Raw genomic sequence first — 19,424 nt, forward strand, 5'->3', positions numbered from 1 at the left:
CGGGTTGAGAACCCCAGCTCATGGTTAATTTCCCAAAAGAAGGAATGCCTTGCTCTTGAGAGTTCTGGGAGATTAACCCCTTTGGGGTCTCTCACTGCTCGGAAGAGATGGACTTTGAGTAATCCTTTGGCGGCTCCATCACCCAGGGGAAGAGAAGTGACAAATCCAGGTGAGGCAAAGCAACAGGCCAGCTCTGAAAAGCCACAGAATGTTAAACTATTAAAAAAAGCCTTACAAAAACAAAAAAACTAAATAACTTTCTACTTTGAACTAGCCAAGACTCTTTTAATTCAAGGACATACTGATAGACTGTACGCACAGCATGGCACTCAAGTATTTGTTTAAAGGGTGGATGAATGAATGTTTGATTATACCAAAAACAATTCCTTAGGAATTTGGCTGTTATACCTGATTATTCTTGTCTGTTAGCTCATCAAGAGTTTCTGACTGTTTCTCCAATGTTCGCTCTAATTTCTTGTGCTTAAGCTTCCACTGCCTAATAGATTCTTGAGCTTTCAGTTTCAAGTCTTCTCTCCTCTTCTCTGCCTCCTCTCTCAGGGCCTCTGACTGCTGGAACTCATTGAGGTAGTGCTCGGCCTGCTTAGTGGCATCTTCCGCATGGTGAGTCAGCTCTGAGATCTGGAGGTCAGCACGCCTTCGCTCTGCCTCACATGTGTCAAAGTGACTCTGGATCTCCTTAAGTTGATCCAACATCTGAAGTTGCTGTTTTTCCCTGTTCTCCAATTCACGTGTTAAATTCTAGGAATAAAGCATGTGAAACATTAGGAACAAATTCTTGTCAAAATTGGATGTGCAACATATCATCAAACAAGAATCTATAATGTCACTGAAAATCATTTGTATTAAATTACATTAGCAATATTAGAAAAGATGGGTGCTATTCTGTGTATTTATAATCACATTAGTTGGAAATAATTTTCAGAAATATTACCTACTCTATTATCCAAAAAGGGAAAATTTCCCTTATACTTCCAATAAACTGTCACTAAAATAGAACACACTGTTGAGAAACATAATGTGTACTATTTTAGTAACAAAACCCAGTGTTTTGTCCAACTGAAGAAATATCAATGTTTTAATATTTGAACTATTAGTAGCAATCATATGTAACATTTCACTTTCTGGAAGCCCATAAAATTTTATTATAATAAAATAAAAATCAGAAACAACAAAATGAGAATTGATGACAAGAACATCAGTATAGATAACACTATATTTGAAAGTCCATTTAAAAGGTTCCCAGTAAAGTGTTTATAGATAAGTATTTCCAGCTAAACTGATATAATGTTATAAGTTGAAGTATTTATCTCAAGCTGACATGAATCAATGTAGTATAAATATATAAATAAATTTAATTTTAATTTACTTGGAATATTTCTCTAATTAAAAAGAGAACCTTAAAATCTAGCTTCCCTAAAACAAGGGTAGTCCTTAAAGTATTTGGAAGTTACACTAAATCATGATTAATACATATTTTAATTTGAGAATGAAATATTTTAAATTGAAAATGAGAGGATGTTACTTTTACACATTTTATACAAATGAAAGAATGTTATGATCATTAACATTAAGCCACTCTTATAAAGCTTTGAAAGGAAGTGACAAATTCAGAAATTAAGTTCTTACTATGTGTCACACAGACTATTCCTCCTGAGCCTTGTTCCCAAATACCTAGGGGTAACAACAGTAACATAAAAAGGTTGTGTGCCCAAATAAGAATGAGCTCAAGAGACTAAGATGATGCTGTGAGTTGGAAAAATAATAAATATCATCTATATCGTACTAAGGCACTGACAAAAAGATTAGAAACATTTACCAAGTTCTTCTGGCCTCAACAGCAGAATCTTCAGGTCCAGATTCCATTAGCCATAATCTGTGGCTCAGATAAAGTTGAATATAATTTCTCCCATGATTAAAGTCATGGTTTAACATTTTAAAGTCACGGTTTGACATTGTGGCCAAAATAATGCCTGAAAAACAAGCTTCATTTTCTGAGCAACAGGTTAGCATTTGCTCAGTTTCTAAATTCTATGCAGCGTGGAAGAGACTTCATCCACCCAAACAAAATAGTGAATTAAGAACTGTGCACTTGTTTGTGTGAAAATTCTAAAATGAGATCAGAAAACCCTAGTGACTACGGTTTACCTTTTGCTCTTTTTCTAAAAGTTGTAACAATATGCTAGAAGTCAACTTTATTAACCGGTAGTAATCAAGTGATTTAGCATCAAAAGAAAGACAGAACCAATTTTTTTTTTTTTTTGGCAACAAATATTTGGAGAAAGGCTGGTTATACCTACTATGTGTCAGACACTTTGTTTATAGTAAGATTTGTTTATAATAAGAAAGATTAATAAGACATGGCTTCAATACCTAAGGAGCTAACAGTCTAACTAGAGAGATACTCACTCCAAAAGCTAAATTACAATAGTAGATAGCACGAGGTGCTAAAACATGATGCAGAGTTACCTGAATGGGTTTATATTCTACAGAGTCTGGAAAGGGTCTCTTTTAAGAGGTGGTGTATAAGCTGAGCTCTAAATAAAAAGGAGATGGCAAAAATAATAAAACAACTGACTTCTACTGAAATGGACTGAGCCCTTGAGTTGTGCCAGGATTGAACAAATGCTATATATGAATTACCTAGTTCAATCCCACCACAAATTTAAAGTAAAGCACTATTGTTATCTCCATTTTAGTGGTAAGTAACCAAGGCTTGCTGCAGTTAATAGTTTGCCCAAGATCACATGCCTAATAAGTTATGGCAGGAGGATTTGAAACCAGACAGTCTGACTCCAGAGCCCATGTTTTTAACACTTCGCTAAACTTCCAGATTCCCTGATGGTCCTAACTCCATGCCTCTTCAGTTACCCACTCACATGGTTCTATCTTGGTGTTTTGTTTGTTTGTTTGTTTGTTTGTTTTGTCTTTTTCGTGACCGGCACTCAGCCAGTGAGTGCACCGGCCATTCCTATATAGGATCTGAACCCGCTGCGGGAGCGTGCCGCCCTCCCAGCGCTGCACTCTCCCGAGTGCGCCACGGGCTCGGCCCCTATCTTCGTGTTTTTATAAGAACTACTACCTTTGAAGCAAGAGGTTCTTCCCTGCCCCCACCTCCAACCCCATCTCCAACCTCTGCCTTTAACTACCAGTCTAATCAGTTCTTTCACTCCCTTCCTCTGCTGTACCTGCTCCTCACTGTCAAGATGACCACTCCTCCCTTGCTGTCCCTGGCTCTCTAACCCAACCTCCACATTCTTTCACTTTAGCCACACTTGCTCATAGCTCGACCTCCTATTTTAAACTGTTCATCCACTGAACTTTAACAATAAAACCACCAACTCTGGGTGAACTAAAAAATTTCCTAATTCCTACATCAGTTTACTGAGTCCTCTAAAGAAAAATACACAGGAATATCTGGTAATGTGACCACACACTGAGGGCCAGCTTATCAGCACCCAGAAATTCTTCCACATGCCTCTACCCAGCTCAAACAACGGCCATTTCAAACTGTCTCCTCTCTGATACTACCATCTTTTCTCTCGCTTTAAGTATGTAATACAGCTCCTCCTTCAGAAATAAAATTGAGGCAATTAATGCAGGACACCCCAAAAATGTCCTACTTGTAACATCCTGAAACTTACCAACAGCCATTCTCTCCTTCTCTCCACCCTCTAAGGAAAAGGGATCCTTCCTCCTGAGACAAGTTAGCCTATCTTTGCTATTTCCTTCCTCATCCATCAAGGGCTTCACTATACCAATCAGGTCTTCTCTTCCATGTCTTGAACCTCTCTTTCCTTACTGGATCATTGTGCTCTACTTTTCCCATCTCAAAACATAACAGTAATTGGCCTTATAACACCAAGATCAAGGGTTTGGTTGCCCATACCAGCCAGATGCCAAAAATAAAATTAAGAAAAAACAATTAAAATAAACACCAAAAAAAACCAAACAAACAAACAAAAAACAATAATGATTACAAAAACTGAAAATAAATTTTTTAAAAAAGAAAAAACTTTTATTCAATCTTACATTATCTTCTAACCTATACACTTCTTCCTTTTAAACCAAGCTCCTGGAAAGAGTAGTATATACTTCATACCCCCACAATCTTATTTCCAGTTCATTTAGTTCTCTGTATCTGGTTTCCATCCCTATTATACAATTAAAATAGCTCTCACCAAGATCCCCAAAGATCACATATAGCCAAATACAACAGACTCTAAAAAATCTTTCCTCACCTAGTTTCCTCATAGAATGTAATACTGTTAATTACCTCTTGCTCATTCTTAACATTCTCTTCTTAACTTTCGTAATAACAGTTTTCACAAGTTCTCCATTTTCTTCCTGTCCTTTCATAATCTCCTTTCCTGGTCCTCTTCTACCATTTAGCCTTAAATACAGATAACTCTACAATTATCTTAATAAGTTCCAGTATTAAGTATCATCCCATCTACATGATATTCATGTTAGGTAAGCAAATATGTAGGTAGACAGAGATATAAGTGATTCCCAATTCAGAAGACAGATCAAACTCCTAAACTCCAGAATTTTAAATATCGAATTGCATAATGACTTTCCACACTTAGATATCACATAGGCATCTTAAATTTAGCATGTCAAAAAGTGAATTCATCTGATGCCCAACACAAAGACAGTTCTACTAAAATGGCAATCAAGTCTCTCTCCAACTCAAGAGGATAGACATGGGGGCAGAATTGTATTTAACAATTTAAATAGTGAGAAGATCTGAAATAACCACTGTAGGAAAAGAAAGAAACAAAAGAGATGTTTAAAAGATGACAAACAGAAATAAGGTTCCAGTTAGCCTCAAATTTATAATATACCCAAAAGTGTACAAAATTCTTTGGATTTCTCCAGCAACTCTTTCAAACCCAAAAACACGTTCAGTGATATTTATTCTTCTGTAATTACAGAGCAACAACAATACACACAGGATTAACACGCACAAGCCCGGAGCTTAAGCCCATAAACTCTTCTCTCATTTAAAAACTGCACACTTTCATTTTAACAAGTTACATGCAATAATTCACATAGAATAATGTTTGAAAGCATGCCATTGGTCAATGTAAATAAACACAAAAGGATGTGAATCTTATCGTAAATAATTCTGGTTCTCACTACTGAGGAGAAAACAAGTTTGAATTTGAACTGGATGAAGACTGCCTCTAAATGCCCTGAATCTGGAAACTATTGGTATCTACTACTTTGCTACTGTCAGCCTATACTATGCTTCGGGTAGAGTTCCTTCCTATATTCACTTGTTAAGAATCCTGTTCAACCATTGTTTTGGCCTTTTCCTTAACCCAACTTCCTCAAATAACCAATTTAAAAAATCTAATTGTTTAAACATTTCTCCCCCATCAAAGGATTACACTACAGAACCCTCATAACAATTCCTTACACACACACGCGCGCGCGCGCACGCACGCACGCACGCACACACTCACTCAAATACTTATACATACATCCACACATACACATAGAGAGAGCATGCAAGTGTACAAACATCATTAATTCATGAATAAATGCTTTCAGGGTATTTATAGTAAATAGTAAGGCACAAATAGTAAATACCATTATCTTCCTCATATACTACATGAAACGCTAAGTGAAAAGCATTTTTCTTATTTATTCCATTATGATGATTTTCATTTCTATTATTACTATTATACATTCCTGGAGGCATTTTCTACCCTGAAGAACTTTATATTTAGATTGTGTGAAATTATCTAAGCCACTAAAGCAGGAATTTTTCTTATCCAGTTGTCCATCAATGGACATTAAGTTGCTTCCACATCTTGACTACTGTAAATAGAGCTGCAATGAACATGGGAGTGCTGGTATCCATTTGACATGATGATTTCCATTCCTTTGGGTATATATCCAGAAGTGGTATTGCTGGATCATATGGTAGATCTATCTGTAGTTGTTTGAGAAACCTCCATACTGTTTTCCATAGTGGCTGTACCAGTTTACAGTTCCAACAAAAGTGTAGAAGAGTTTGCCATTCTCTGCATCCTCACCAGCATTTGTATCCTCAGTCTTTTTGATTACAAACAATCTAACTGGGATGAGATGATATCTCAGTGTGGTTTTAATTTGTATTTCTTTGATGATTAGTGATGTTGAGCACTTTTTCAAGTATCTATTGACCATTTGTATGTCTTCCTTGGAAAAATGTCTATTCAGCTCCTTTCTCCATTTGTTAATTGGGTTATTTGGTTTTTTATTGTATAGTTTGAGATCCTTATATATTCTGGATATTAATCCCTTGTCAGATGCATAGGTGGCAAATATTTTCCTCCATTCTGTAAGTTGTCTTTTCATTCTGTTGATTGTTTCCTTTCCTGTGCAGAAGATTTTCAGTTTGATATAATCCCATTTATTTAATTTTTCTTTTTTGCTTGAGCTTTTGGAGTGTTATTCATAAAGTCTTTGCCAAATCCTACTTCCTCAACCCCTATGTTTTCCTTCAGTAGTTTTATAGTTTCAGTTCTTATACTTAAGTCTTTAACCCATTTTTCGTTGATTTTGGTACATGGTGAGAAGTGAAGATCTAGTTTCATTCTTCTGCATATGGATGTCCAATTTTCCCAGCACCATTTATTGAAGAGGCATTCTTTTCCCCAATGTATGTTCTTGTTGCACTTGTCAAAGATCAGTTGGCTGTAAGTATGTGGGTTGGTTTCTGGGTTCTCTAATCTGTTCATTGGTCCAGGTGTCTGTTTTTATGACAGTACCATGCTGTTTTGGTCACTATACCATTACAGGATAATTTGAAGTCAAGTACCGTTATGCCTACGGCTTTAATTTTTTGCTCAGTATTGCTTTGGTTATTTGGGGTCTTTTGTTGTTTCATACAAATGTTAGGATTGTTTTTTCTATTTCTGTGAAGAATGTTATTGGTATTTTGATGTGGATCGCACTGAATCTGTAGATTACATTGGGTAGTACTGACTTTTCACAATGTTGATTCTTCTAATCCAAGAGCATGGAATGTCTTTCCACGTTTTTGTGTCTTCTTTAATTTCTTTCAGTAGCAATTTGTAGTTCTCTTTGTAGAGGTCTTTCATCACCTTGGTTAAATTGATTCCCAGGTACTTTATTTTTTGGTAACTGTGTAAATGGGCATGCTTTCTTGATTTCTTCTTCTGTTATTTCATTATTGTTATATAAAAACACTGATTTTGGAGTGTTGATTTTGTATCCTACAACATTACTGAAATTGTTAATCAGGTCTAAGAGTTTTTTGGTAGAGTCTTTAGGTTTTTCTACATATAGGATTGTGTCAACTGCAAACAGGGACAATTTCACTTTGTCTTTTCCAATCTGCATGCCCTTTATTTCTTTCTCTTGCCTAACTGCTCTAGCTAGTACTACTAATACTATGTTAAATAGAAGCAGTGATAGTGGACATTCTTGTGTTGTCATTGTTCTTTAGGGAAAAGCTGAAAGCTTTTTTTCTCAGGATGATACTGGCAGTAGGCTTGTCGTAGATGGCTTTTATTGTGTTGAGATACTTTCCTTCTTTACCTAAGTTGCTAAGAGTCTTTATCATGAAAGGACGTTGAATCTTGTCAAATGCTTTTTATGCATCTATTAAGAAAATCATATGGCTTTTGTCCTTTATTTTGTTGATGCAATGTATCATATTTATTGACCTGAATATGTTGAAACATCCTTCACTCCCTGGGATGAATCCCACTTCATCATGGTGCATGATTTTTTATGTGTTGCTATATTCTAATTGCTAGTATTTTGTTAGGGATTTTTGTGTCTATGTTTATCAGAGATATTGGCCTGCAGTTTTATTTTTTTGTTTTATCTTTGGTTTGGATATCAGGGTGATGCTGGCCTTGTAGAATGAGTTTGTAAGAGGGGCCTTTGTTTCAATTTTTTTGGAATAGTTTAAAGATAATTGTTATTAATTCCTCTTTAAAGGTTTGGTCGAATTCAGCAGTAAAGCCATCCAGTCCTGGGCTTTTCTTTGTTGGGATACTACCAATTACTGCTTTATTCTCATTGCTTGTTAATGGTTTGTTCAGGTTTTCTATTTCATCTTGGTTCAGTCTTGGTAGTTTGCCTGTGTCCAGAAATTTATCCATTTCTTCCAGGCTTTCAAATTTGTTGGCATATAGTTGTTTGTAAGAGTCTCTAATCATTCTTTGTATTTCTGTATTGGTTGCAATGCATCTTCTTTTATTTCTGATTTTTGTTATTTGAGTATTCTCTCTTTTTTTTTAATTAACCGAGCTAATGGTTTGTCTATTTTGCTTACTTTCTCTAAAATCTATTTTTGTTTCATTGATATTTTGAATCATTTGTTGGGTCTCTGTATTATTTAGTTCTGCTCTGATCTTAATTATTTCTTTCCATCTCCTATGTTTAGAATTGGATTGTTCCTGTTCTTCTAGTTCTTTGAGGTGTAGCACTAGGTTGTTTATTTTAAATCTTTTTTTTATGTAAGCATTTCTTGCAGTAAACTTCCTTCTTAGTACTGCTTTTGCAATATCCCACAGGTTTTCAATGATGTGTCCTTATTTTCACTGGTTTCAAGAAATTTTTTGGTTTCCTCTTTAATTTCTTTTTAGACCCTTAGGTCATTCAAGATCCTGTTGTTTAACTTCCATGTATTTGTATAATTTACAGAGTTTTGCTTGTTATTGTTTTCTAGTTTTAATCTGTTGTGGTCTGAAAAGATACTTGAGACGATTTCAATTTTTTAAATTTCTTGAGGCTTGATTTGTGACCTTACATGTGGTCTATACAGAGAATGTTCCACATGCTGATGAGAAGAATATATATTCTGCAGTTGTTGGATGAAATGTTCCTTATATATCTGCCAGGAACAGTTGGTCTAAAGTGTAGTTTAAATACTGTTTCTCTGTTGATGTGTTGCCTAGATGATCTGTCCAGTGCTGAGAGAGGGGTGTTCAGGTCCCAAAATATTACCGTATTGGGGTCTAACTCTTTCTTTAGGTCTAATAATGTTTGCTTTAGGTGCTCCAGGGTTGGGGGTTTATATATTCACGATTGTTATGTCTTCTTGCTGGATAGATCCCTTTATCATTATATAGTGGCCTTCTTTGTCTCTTTTTATGGTTTTTGGTTTAAAGTCTATTTTATCCGATATATGAATAGCTACTCCAGCTCTTTTTGGGTTTCCATTTGAGTTGTATATCTTTTTCCATCCTTTCACTATTAGTCTGTGTGCATCTTTACAGGTGAGGTGAGTCTGTTGAAGACAGCACATAGTTGGGGTAGCTTTTTAACCCAATCTGTCAGTCTGTGTCTTTTGAGTAGGGAGTTTAATCCATTTATATTTGAGGTTGTTACTGAAATGTATCCTCTTACTCCTGGCTTTTAATTACTTTTGTCTTTAGATGTTTTAAATATCTTTTGTTCCTGTCTTCCCCTTTTATTATTCATCTTCAATGTTTGTTGGGTTTTTTGAGGTGGTAAGATTTAGTTTGTTTTTTCTTTCTCGTTTGCATTTATGTCTTACCAGTGGGTTTTGTTCTTTCTTGTGTATTTGTGATAGTGGTTATTGTTTTTCAGATTCCAGATGCAGGACTCCCTTGATAATTTATTGCAGGCTGGTCACATTATGATAAACTCCCATAGTTTTTGTTTGTCTGGTCAACACTCTATTTCTCCCTTATACCTGAAGGATAGCCTTGCTGCATATAGTATTCTTATAGAGCGGATTTTTTCTTTTAATATTTTCAATAGTACATCCCATTTTCTTCTCACCTGCAGAGTTTCATTTCAGAAGTCTACTCTTAGTCTGATAGGGGCTTCCTTACAAGTGACTTGATGCTTCTCTGTTGCTACTTTTAGGATTCTCTCTGTCTTTGAGCTTTGCCAGTTTGACTATAATGTGTCTCAGAGAGGATCTTTTTGGATCGAATCTGTTTTGGGATCTTTGAGCTTCCTGGATCTGAAGGTCCATGTCTCTCCCTATACCTGGGAAGTTTTCCATTATTATTTCATTGAATATATTTTCAATGCCTTTACCTTTCTCCTCCCTTCTGGAACACCCATGATTTGGAAGTTTGTGCACTTAAGGTTGCCTGCTAGCTCTCTTAGACTTTCTTTATTTTTTTAAAATTCACTTTTCCTTTTTTGTCTGACTGGATTATCTCATAAGACCATCTTTGAGATCAGAAATTCTTTCTTCTGCTTGCCCTAATCTGCTGTTTAAGCTATCAGCTGTTTTTTTTAATTTCATTGAACGAATCCTCCAATTCCAGTTCTGCTACATTACTTTTTATGGTATTAATCTCCTCATAAATTTCCTCCTTCATATCCGGGGTATTTCTTCTCGTTTCATTACGTTGTCTGAGTCTTCTCTTATATCACTGAGTTTCTTTAAGATTGTTACTTGGAATTCCTTTTCAGTCATTTCAAAGGTTTCCTATTCTGTAGGGTCTGGTATTTGAGAATTATTATATTCCTTTAGTGGTCTTATTTTTTTTTTTTTTTTTTTTTAATTTCTAGTATCTCAACATTGATTTTTAGTCATCTGTTATATTAGTTGCTTCTTCTATTATTCCGGAGTGGGCTTTAAGAAGAAAGGCTTCCTCCTCTTTTCCAGGCTCCCCTGGTTATTCTCCTTGTGTCAATGCAGTTGAATATGTGGCAGTCCACCTGTCTGGCGGTCATGGCTGCTACTGTGGTGGAAAGCCATTCTTGCAATAGTAGAATCTATGGTGGTATTTGTTGTGGACCACCTCTGTAGAAGTGGTGTGGGGTGCCTCCCAGTCACGGCAGCTCTCGCTCCTGCCTTCTGTGCAGCTGGGCGGAGGACTGCCTGGAACTTTTCCCTGCAGCAGATTTATTAAAATGAAAAGATGCAAAGCAAAATCAGTAAAAGAAATAGACACATGGGTGAAGTCCAGTGGAAACTGAAGGCAAGATGTCAAGAGTCCTCTCCCAATGAAGTAACACAGGACACACTCATTCCTCCAGCAGTGAATTCTGACAACATGTATAAAGTGTTGTCTCTGAGGGAAGCTCATTAGAGACTCAGTGCCCAAGGTTTTAATTAGGGGCTAATCACTTAGGCATCATCAACCTAGAACAAGTATGTACCAAAATTCCAGACTCCCAGATGCAAAGCAGGTGTTCAACATAAACTATATTGTTTGTACAGTATAAGCACAGCAAGCTACCTTTATTATAATTTAGAGAACGTTTCATATCAGTGTAGAGAACTGATTATCATTCAAGTCCTTGGATGCCAAAGGCCTACCTTGTAAACAGGACTTCCTAGGGATAGCTAGCTATCTCAGGCCTATTCCATTAACCCTGTTCTGCCCAGTAGTAAAGTACCCAAAGAACAGACAAAAGAGAATAGAAGATAATAAGGACTAAATGAGTTCTTAACTAAAAAACAATTAATTAGGCCTGGTCAGTTAGCTCACTTGGTAGAGCATGGTGCTGATAACACCAAGGGAAAGGGTTCAGATACCCACATTGGCCAGTTGCCAAAGAAAAACAAATAATTAATTATAAATAATACCTATAAAACAATGCATTTAGAAGAAGGTAGAAAAGAACTATCCCCCTTTAAAATTGGTTGGCTTTGATTGCCATTGGCTCCCTTTCTAATTTCCGCAGTGGTAGTATTCAATCCAAGAAAACTACACAGTCTAGTCATATGAATAAGACATTAAAATGAAGACAAAAACTGAAAATCAATATTCTATAAAAAGAAATCAAATGCGTGAATAGGGTCTACCATATGATCCAACTTTAACTGATCACACATTTAAGATCATAATTTTACACATGTTGGTTACAAAGGATGTCAATCAATTTGAAAGTGCAAAAGTGGAAAAATTGAATGAGGTAGGAGAATAATGGAGCAAATTTATAAAATAAAGAAATTAGTTCTGCCTAGCATACAAAAATCTCTCCACCCTTCTTTTTCCTATTTCTCATATTCATGAGGAAGAATTGCTAAGCCCACATTTAAAACATCTTCCATGAGGGTTTAAGGAACATAAAGGAGACTACCATGTAGGTGGCAACAATGACTATTTGTTCATTGATGTAACTAAAATGTAATATAATGCAATTAATCCTCTACACATACTTGACAGTCACCACACACAAGAGACTGGGCAACTTAGTGAACATTTAAAAACATACATCAAAAATTGAAAATCTGCCCCAAATATGCCAGGGTACTTTTAATAGTACTCTCTTTAAACAAACATTTTCACCTACAGTATTTATGTACTTCCTCTGGAAACTTGTAAAGGTAAATGAGAAAACAGCCAAACTTCAATGACTCAAAATAACATCTCTGGGGAGACAGTGGTATATCACGGAAAGAGCATGAGTCATACAGACTTCAGTTCAAATCTAGCTTTGCCACCTTGTGACCTTAGAAGAGCTGCTTATTCTCTGTGAACTAAAGCAACTTCATTTACAAAATAGACTCAGTAACAGCTCAGAGGAATGAGACTCTACATGAGATCATATAGCACCCAGAAGAATGAATGGCACATTTTAAGAACTCAACAAAGAGAAGTTTTTATATCTAACTAGAGACAATGTTAGAATTAGAGAGGTAATCCAATGTCTACATTTTAAAGATGAGAAAACTGAGGCACAGAAAGAGTAATCAAACCAAGATAAGGTAGAAAGATTTTGGCAGAGAAAGGATTAGCCACAGGTCCCTAATATTCAACCTAATATTGATTCCACATCACTATATTAATGACTTGGATACTAGCCAAACTCTTTAATAACTAGATAAGTGGTCGTGTTCCTTCCAAGTCAGAAGGAAATCCTACATAGCAATTATACAATCTCTGATGCATAGATGTTTCTGGAACTCTTTTGAAACTGAGAGAGAAAAATCACAGGATAAAGTTGACTTGGGTTAAAACAAAATCAGGCACAGGCTACTTATTCCCTTTTATGCTCAAGATACCAGGCTAGGCACTGAGGAAAGTACTCCATGAGAAAATACTGATTGGGGCAAATATGATTGAGCAGGAGGGAAGCGATAGAGGAGGTAGTAGAAATAGGATTTAAGTTAGTAGATTCAAGAGAAACTACTCTGTTCAGGCAAACGCAAATGTGAAGAAGAGAAAAGATTTGGTCACTGATGGAAAGGAGATAAGCATTCATGTCCAAACAAAGCATGGGCAAGAGCCACAGAGTGGACCACTGGAGACTGTCTGTGAAGAGCAACAGTTCAAAAGGTCAGAAATTGAGTTGGGGGGATGCTGAAATCCAGTTTAAGCTTTCAAAGGTTTTCCAGCAAGGGAATAACATGATCAGATATGTGGTAGAGGAAGAGTAATCACCAAAAGATATTATGCTAACAGTAGGATATTAAAATATTAGGGCAACATTAGAACCTATCTTTTCCTGTCTGAATTCAATTTCAGCAATCAAATTCAGTGGTGGAGTTGGCTTATAATAGATAAGAACAAAATGTGGCATTTGAGACTAGCAAAGGAAAAAAAAAAAACACTTGTCAGTTTTTCTGAAGAAAATATACATATGCTTCCATTCGATCCAATAAAAATTTACTGCATTCAGCAATATCCTAGCTGCTGAGATGCAAAGCTGAATTCTATGTTCTACTGCTCCAGAGAACTGTACAGACTAGTGCGGAAGATAAGCACATAAGTTATTTTTAATAAATATGATATACATATATATGTGCAATTCTTTCAACTCTAGTTCAAATCTTGCCTCTCCTCCCAATTTACACTGCCTAGTATACACTGACATTTCATTCCTCAGTGTCATCTGATTATACAGAGTTTCTAAACAATGATGCTTTCTTCAAAAGAGCCCTAAACTAACAACTTTAGGGAGTGACTAAGGGAACAAAAGAAGGTAATTCAATATTTGCTACTAAAAGTATTTGTGAGAAACAGAAAGAGAGAGAGAAAGAGAGGAAGGGATGGAGAAGAGAGAAACAAATAGAAATATGAATGCCCATGGCAGGCAATCCAAGAACTCAAACAACTGCCAACAGCACTAGGTGAGAGTATGCCCAGCACTCCTGCCCTCTGTTCTCCTTTAGTGTCTTCTCTCATCATCAAAGTGCCCTTTACACTGGTGTTGGCAGGGAAAAGGGCTCGAGCGGAGACTGGGGAAGAGGGAAAAGATGAACAGTGAATCTAACCCACAGGACACACTTCCCAAATATTCATGAATAAAGCCTTCTTTAAAGATTCAAACTAACTTGCTTTGCAATGTTTGAAAAGAATGATCCCAAGATTAGGGGCAAGCCAAATGGAAATACAATCATTTGAAAAGCATCTGATTACTATTGAAAAATTAGTGAAGCCTTGTTCAATTTGTTCAATTTTCCCAAGCAGTTTCATAATAGCTGAGAATCTCTCTTCCAAACTCTAGGGGGAAAAAAGTTAACTATAAATTTTATTTAATGTTTATAATAGCTAGCCTCTCAGTTATGGATGCATCACATAAATGATACAATAGTTGTAGCTTTATATGTACATTTATATATGTGTATATGTGTATAGGTACACGGATATGTCCACACACACTTTTTAGTAGTATATTAGAACATGCATACTGTAAAATTATGTGAATGTTTATATTATACTTATTTTATAGAACAGAAAACAATTTTTAGATTTAAATTATGAGATTAAGTTTTTATATCTTTGTATTAATGACAAGTTCATTTTAAATATAACTTTTGGCTACAAATCCTTGGTGGGAACACAATTCTTAATTAAAATATTTTTCATACAAAAACACACAAACCAAAATAGAATCACCTGTTATTCATAGTAGTTTCTAGAAACCCAGTACAGTGAAAAGTAACAACAGTCTGAAGTACCAAAATGATACACTTTAACTAAAATGTTTCAAACATAGGTATATAAAGCTCAGCTCTTCACTAGAGCAAAAGTAGTAACACTAAAGCCAATAAATGGTAGAAAAGCCTCCAGCAGAATGCCATTTGAAATATAATTCAATAAATTATCTCTAATATTGACCATACGAAAAAAGACTAGACTAATCCTTGCCCAAAATACGACTTCCTTAAGGCACAGACAAGATGAAAACGCTGATTGAAGAGAATAGGGATGGTCTATCCAAAATGGAATGCAAATACCCCAGACAGTGAGAAAGAGGGCTGAATCAAGTACAGGAAAAAATATTAAAATTTTATTTACATTTTTGTATTTCTTGAAATTAAACTCTCTTTCAGCATGTTGAAACATTTTACAGTCTCCGTGTGACCAGTTAATTGCATTTACAGATGACTTAGTTTTAACTAAACTAAAATGGTCAGGAAACTAGAAAAAAATTTTCTGTAAAGAAGCTGCAAACTCAATATAAAACATTACTGATGCATTGATATGTATTTATAAATATGATGTTAGGACTAATGGGAATTTGACCAACATTCATAACTATGACACAAGGCTAGGTCCAAGGACTATGAAAAATATAAGGCAAGGTCCTGTTTCTCAAATAAAAGAAAACCTGATTACTGGCATTTCTTTGTATGACCAATAGCAATCAGCCCCCACTGCCACTTCCTTCTAATATACTCTCTTATTTTCCTGGATACTGCAAAACTGAACGCTCAGCACTCCCCTGAGCTAGGTTTTGGGGTGCAAATTAGGATCTGTCAATTAGATGCGATGTACAGAGATTTGGAGTGTGGATGTGAGGTAGAGACCATATCCTTGCTAATTTTGGCTTTTTGCTACTGGCCAGCAAAGTCATAGAGACATACGTTCTGTCATCAATCTTCCTCTTTGTGCTAGTCAAGAGGGCTTTCCAGCGCCAGCTTCCCAATCTTTCTTGGAAGCCTAGGCAGGGCCAGGTCTGCTGTATTATGAACACCTACAGCATAAAATACCTAGGGCAGTTCTACATCCCACACTAAACCCTAACTGTTGTTATAATTTTGTCTTTGTTAAATAAACAAAAGAACTAACAGATTTAGTAGAATTTCACCTGAAATTCTCAGATTCACAATTAAGCCATGCCCCACTCACTCTTATTGGGAAATTAACTTGACATATTCTTGCATGCTTTGATGAACTCATTCATTTTGGTATAATGTAGGTATTTTAAAAACTGATACTGAGAGGACAACTAATCAATTTTCCACAGTCAGGAGAACTAAGGCAAGCCTCTTTGAATAAAAGAACTCGAATCAATCAAAGCAAGTCTGTTAGTCTCAAAATATACCTACATGAAGCTAAATTAGGCCATCACTCATTGAGACCTATTATTTAAAACTTTTTTAAAGTAGTGACTGGTTGAAAGCCATATATACACAAATCTGTGAGTCAATTTTAACTCAAGCAAAATTCTTATTAACAATCTCTAAAAACTGATCCAAACTCTTATTGAGTCGGGGAACAGCACACGAAACATCGTGGCCATGTCACAAATATTCTTATTTTAAAAATATAACCCTCTGTCTTTTCTTTCATACTAATTTTGACCACATTTACTGTTACATTTTCTTCTTTCCAAATGAAGCAGAGAACACAAAGGACATTAATCCCAAATAATAGGTTTCTCAGTCTCAGTGATTAAAAATAATTATTTCCCCACAAATCCTATGAGAACATATCTGTTTCATATAACTACTTGTACTTTTTAATGAAACATGATACTAAGCTTAAGCAAAGTACAAAAAATATGTTCCATTAATTAAGTACATTCATTTCTTTGTGAAGAAATAAAATATTAACTTGTTTCATTAGCCATGATGTTCACTACAGGGAAGATTTAAAATACACATTCCTTCAGAGTGTTTAACTTAAAACACAGGGGGCATATAATTAACATCTAGGCCTCAGGAACACACCAGGGAAATTCTGACCCTGGCACACATATCTCAAAGTACATTTGTGTTTTCTTAATTTTTTTCACATTCTATTAGACTGATAATTTTAATTCTGCACCTCTGCTATTTAACTAAAATAGGCACTTTGGGAGAAGAAAATCTGAATATAGATAGGATAAAACTATTCTGCTTAAAGCAGATTGGTATCTGGGACTGCTCTTGATTGAGGTGAACCAACCTAGTTATATATTTGTTATGAAATGCAATAGGCCAAGGCAGGTATCAATGAAAAACAGACACCTGTGCCTTACCAATATGGATGTAGCAGCAGAGAGGGATAAGATAAATTACATTGTCCAACTAAAGAAGCATTATGTTATTTTTAATTGTATGACATATATGAGGAGAAATTAAATGTAACATGACACCTATTATTATTCCCTTACATCATTATAGAGCATTATGTTTTATTTAAAACAGATCAGATACATTAACTTACATACAACAACACTGTGTGCTTGGAAGAAATCAATTTTTTCTATTTTAGACATGAGGAGGAAACAGAAGCTAAGGAAGGCTGAGATAAGAGAGCCCTTCTTTGTTTTTTTAAAAATAAATACCACTTCAAACAAAAATAATAATCCCTTTTTTGACTCTAGTAAACATAGAAAAGATGGTTTTAAACGATGTTTCTTTAATCTGCCCCCAAATAAAATCCATCCATGCTGCCACCATACAACCACCTAATATTCAAACAAAGTAAAATCAGTGTGCTTTCTATGCCACTGAGAATTCAAGACATAGCTACTAACCCAATTTCACACCATCCAATCACACTGCCACCTGCTATGTTCTTCCTATGTTAAATTAAATTAAGTAAAATTAAAAATTAAAATTAAAAATTCAGGCACACTAACTTCATTGCAAATGCTTCAGGCTGAAAGCCTCAATTGTTACCCAATAATAATTCAAATCAACACAAAAAAATACATTGTCGGTAGAGTCCAATAACTCCACTACCCTGACAATAGATGACTAGACCAATGGATTCATGACTGAACCCAAGACAGCCATCTAGAGGTGGCTCAAGTTTTCAATCTTTGCAGTGAAGAGTCTCAGTGATGATATTACTCAGTATGGTAACATGTACGGAAGTTGTTTTCTCCATGAAGCCCAGCAGGGCATCTGTCAAGATAGTTCCTTGCCTGCCTTACACTGAACACCCATCTGAGTATGTCTCAGTTTCTTGCAATCTAGAAGGGACAAAAACAAGTATACCTGGAGAATGTGACATAACAATGGAATAACTGAACATGCAAAACTATAAAACCACTGTTTCAGATTTCCAACAGAAAATATCAATCTCTATTTTAAAATACTTCTATTTTGTCTTCTGATTAATTTTTGCTTTTATAAACAAAAGAAATTTATTTCTCACAGTTCTAGAAGCTGGAAATTGAAGATCAGGGTGGTCAGTTTCTGGTGCGGACCCTCTTCTGGGTTGCAGACTGCCAACTTCTCTTTATATCCCCATGTGGAAGAAAGATAACAAGCCAGCCAGCCCTCTGGCTTCCTTTTATCAGGGCACTAATTCCATTGATGAGGAGTCCAGCCTCATCACCTAATTACCTCTCAAAGTCTCTACCTCCAAATACCATCAGATTAGGGATCAGATTTCAACATATGAATTTGGGGGTGGGAGAGCAGGTGGAGATACAAATATTCAGTCCATAATACTGCCCATCCATGCTGAAGGGGCCTGGCTTTCCCAGTGAACCAACACCTGAGTGCAAGATGAGTTCAATGGCTGTCACTTTACTGAGAACAAAAAATTGTGTAATTGTGTTGATTTCACTTGTGTACCCCTAGAATCTAGCACCAGACCCAATGCCTAACAGGTATTTAATCAAAATTTATTGAATAACAGACTGAATAAATTTTCTCATTGCCAATTAGAAGATAAGAAAATAGAACAAAAAACCTGAAATGAAACCACATATTAAATTATACAATTTTAGCATACACATAGAAGGAGGCCTCATAAAATTCTTTGGAGTAATAAACAAAAATATGTCTACTCTACTATGAAACCCTATGCAGATATTAATTTCAGTTATTATTTATTTTGGTTGTAGGATTTCTACTAGATTTTTAAAATAATTTCCTGTACTCTACTAGAACTAAAGTATCATATTATCTAATTTCTTAATATATTTATAACCATTATGTTAAAGTTGATTTCTGATAATGCCAATATCTGAGGAGTCTATATGCCTATTATATTTCCTTTTTTTTTCTTGTACTTTTTTGGTAGTGTGGTTAGGTCTCCCGAAATGCCTGCTAAGTTTTCACTGAATGCTAGACACTGTACAACAAATTACAGAAATAATTCAAGGCTCTGGATGATAATATCTTCCTCCCCAAAAGATATACTTTTGTTTAGATGAGCAATTAGGATAGGGACAGATAATATCAAAGCAGATTCACAGTTATGCTACAGTGCTACAGTCTTTGTGAGTGGTAAGTGTATTTTCAGTCCACCCAGACTCCTAGAGTTTAG

General features: G+C 35.6%; 1 protein-coding gene across 1 annotated transcript in view; it reads right to left on the reverse strand.

Moving 5' to 3' along the window:
* The window catches only part of CEP128 (centrosomal protein 128), a 347,268-nt gene that overhangs the window by 237,072 nt on the left and 90,772 nt on the right, over positions 1 to 19,424 (reverse strand). The window contains exon 12 of the mRNA XM_063091601.1: positions 409 to 759. Within this exon, the coding sequence (XP_062947671.1) occupies positions 409 to 759 (351 nt within the window). The remainder of the gene's footprint in view (positions 1 to 408; positions 760 to 19,424) is intronic.

Source organism: Cynocephalus volans, chromosome 3, assembly GCF_027409185.1.
Source record: "Cynocephalus volans isolate mCynVol1 chromosome 3, mCynVol1.pri, whole genome shotgun sequence".
In the NCBI taxonomy this organism is placed as follows: Eukaryota; Metazoa; Chordata; class Mammalia; order Dermoptera; family Cynocephalidae; genus Cynocephalus; species Cynocephalus volans.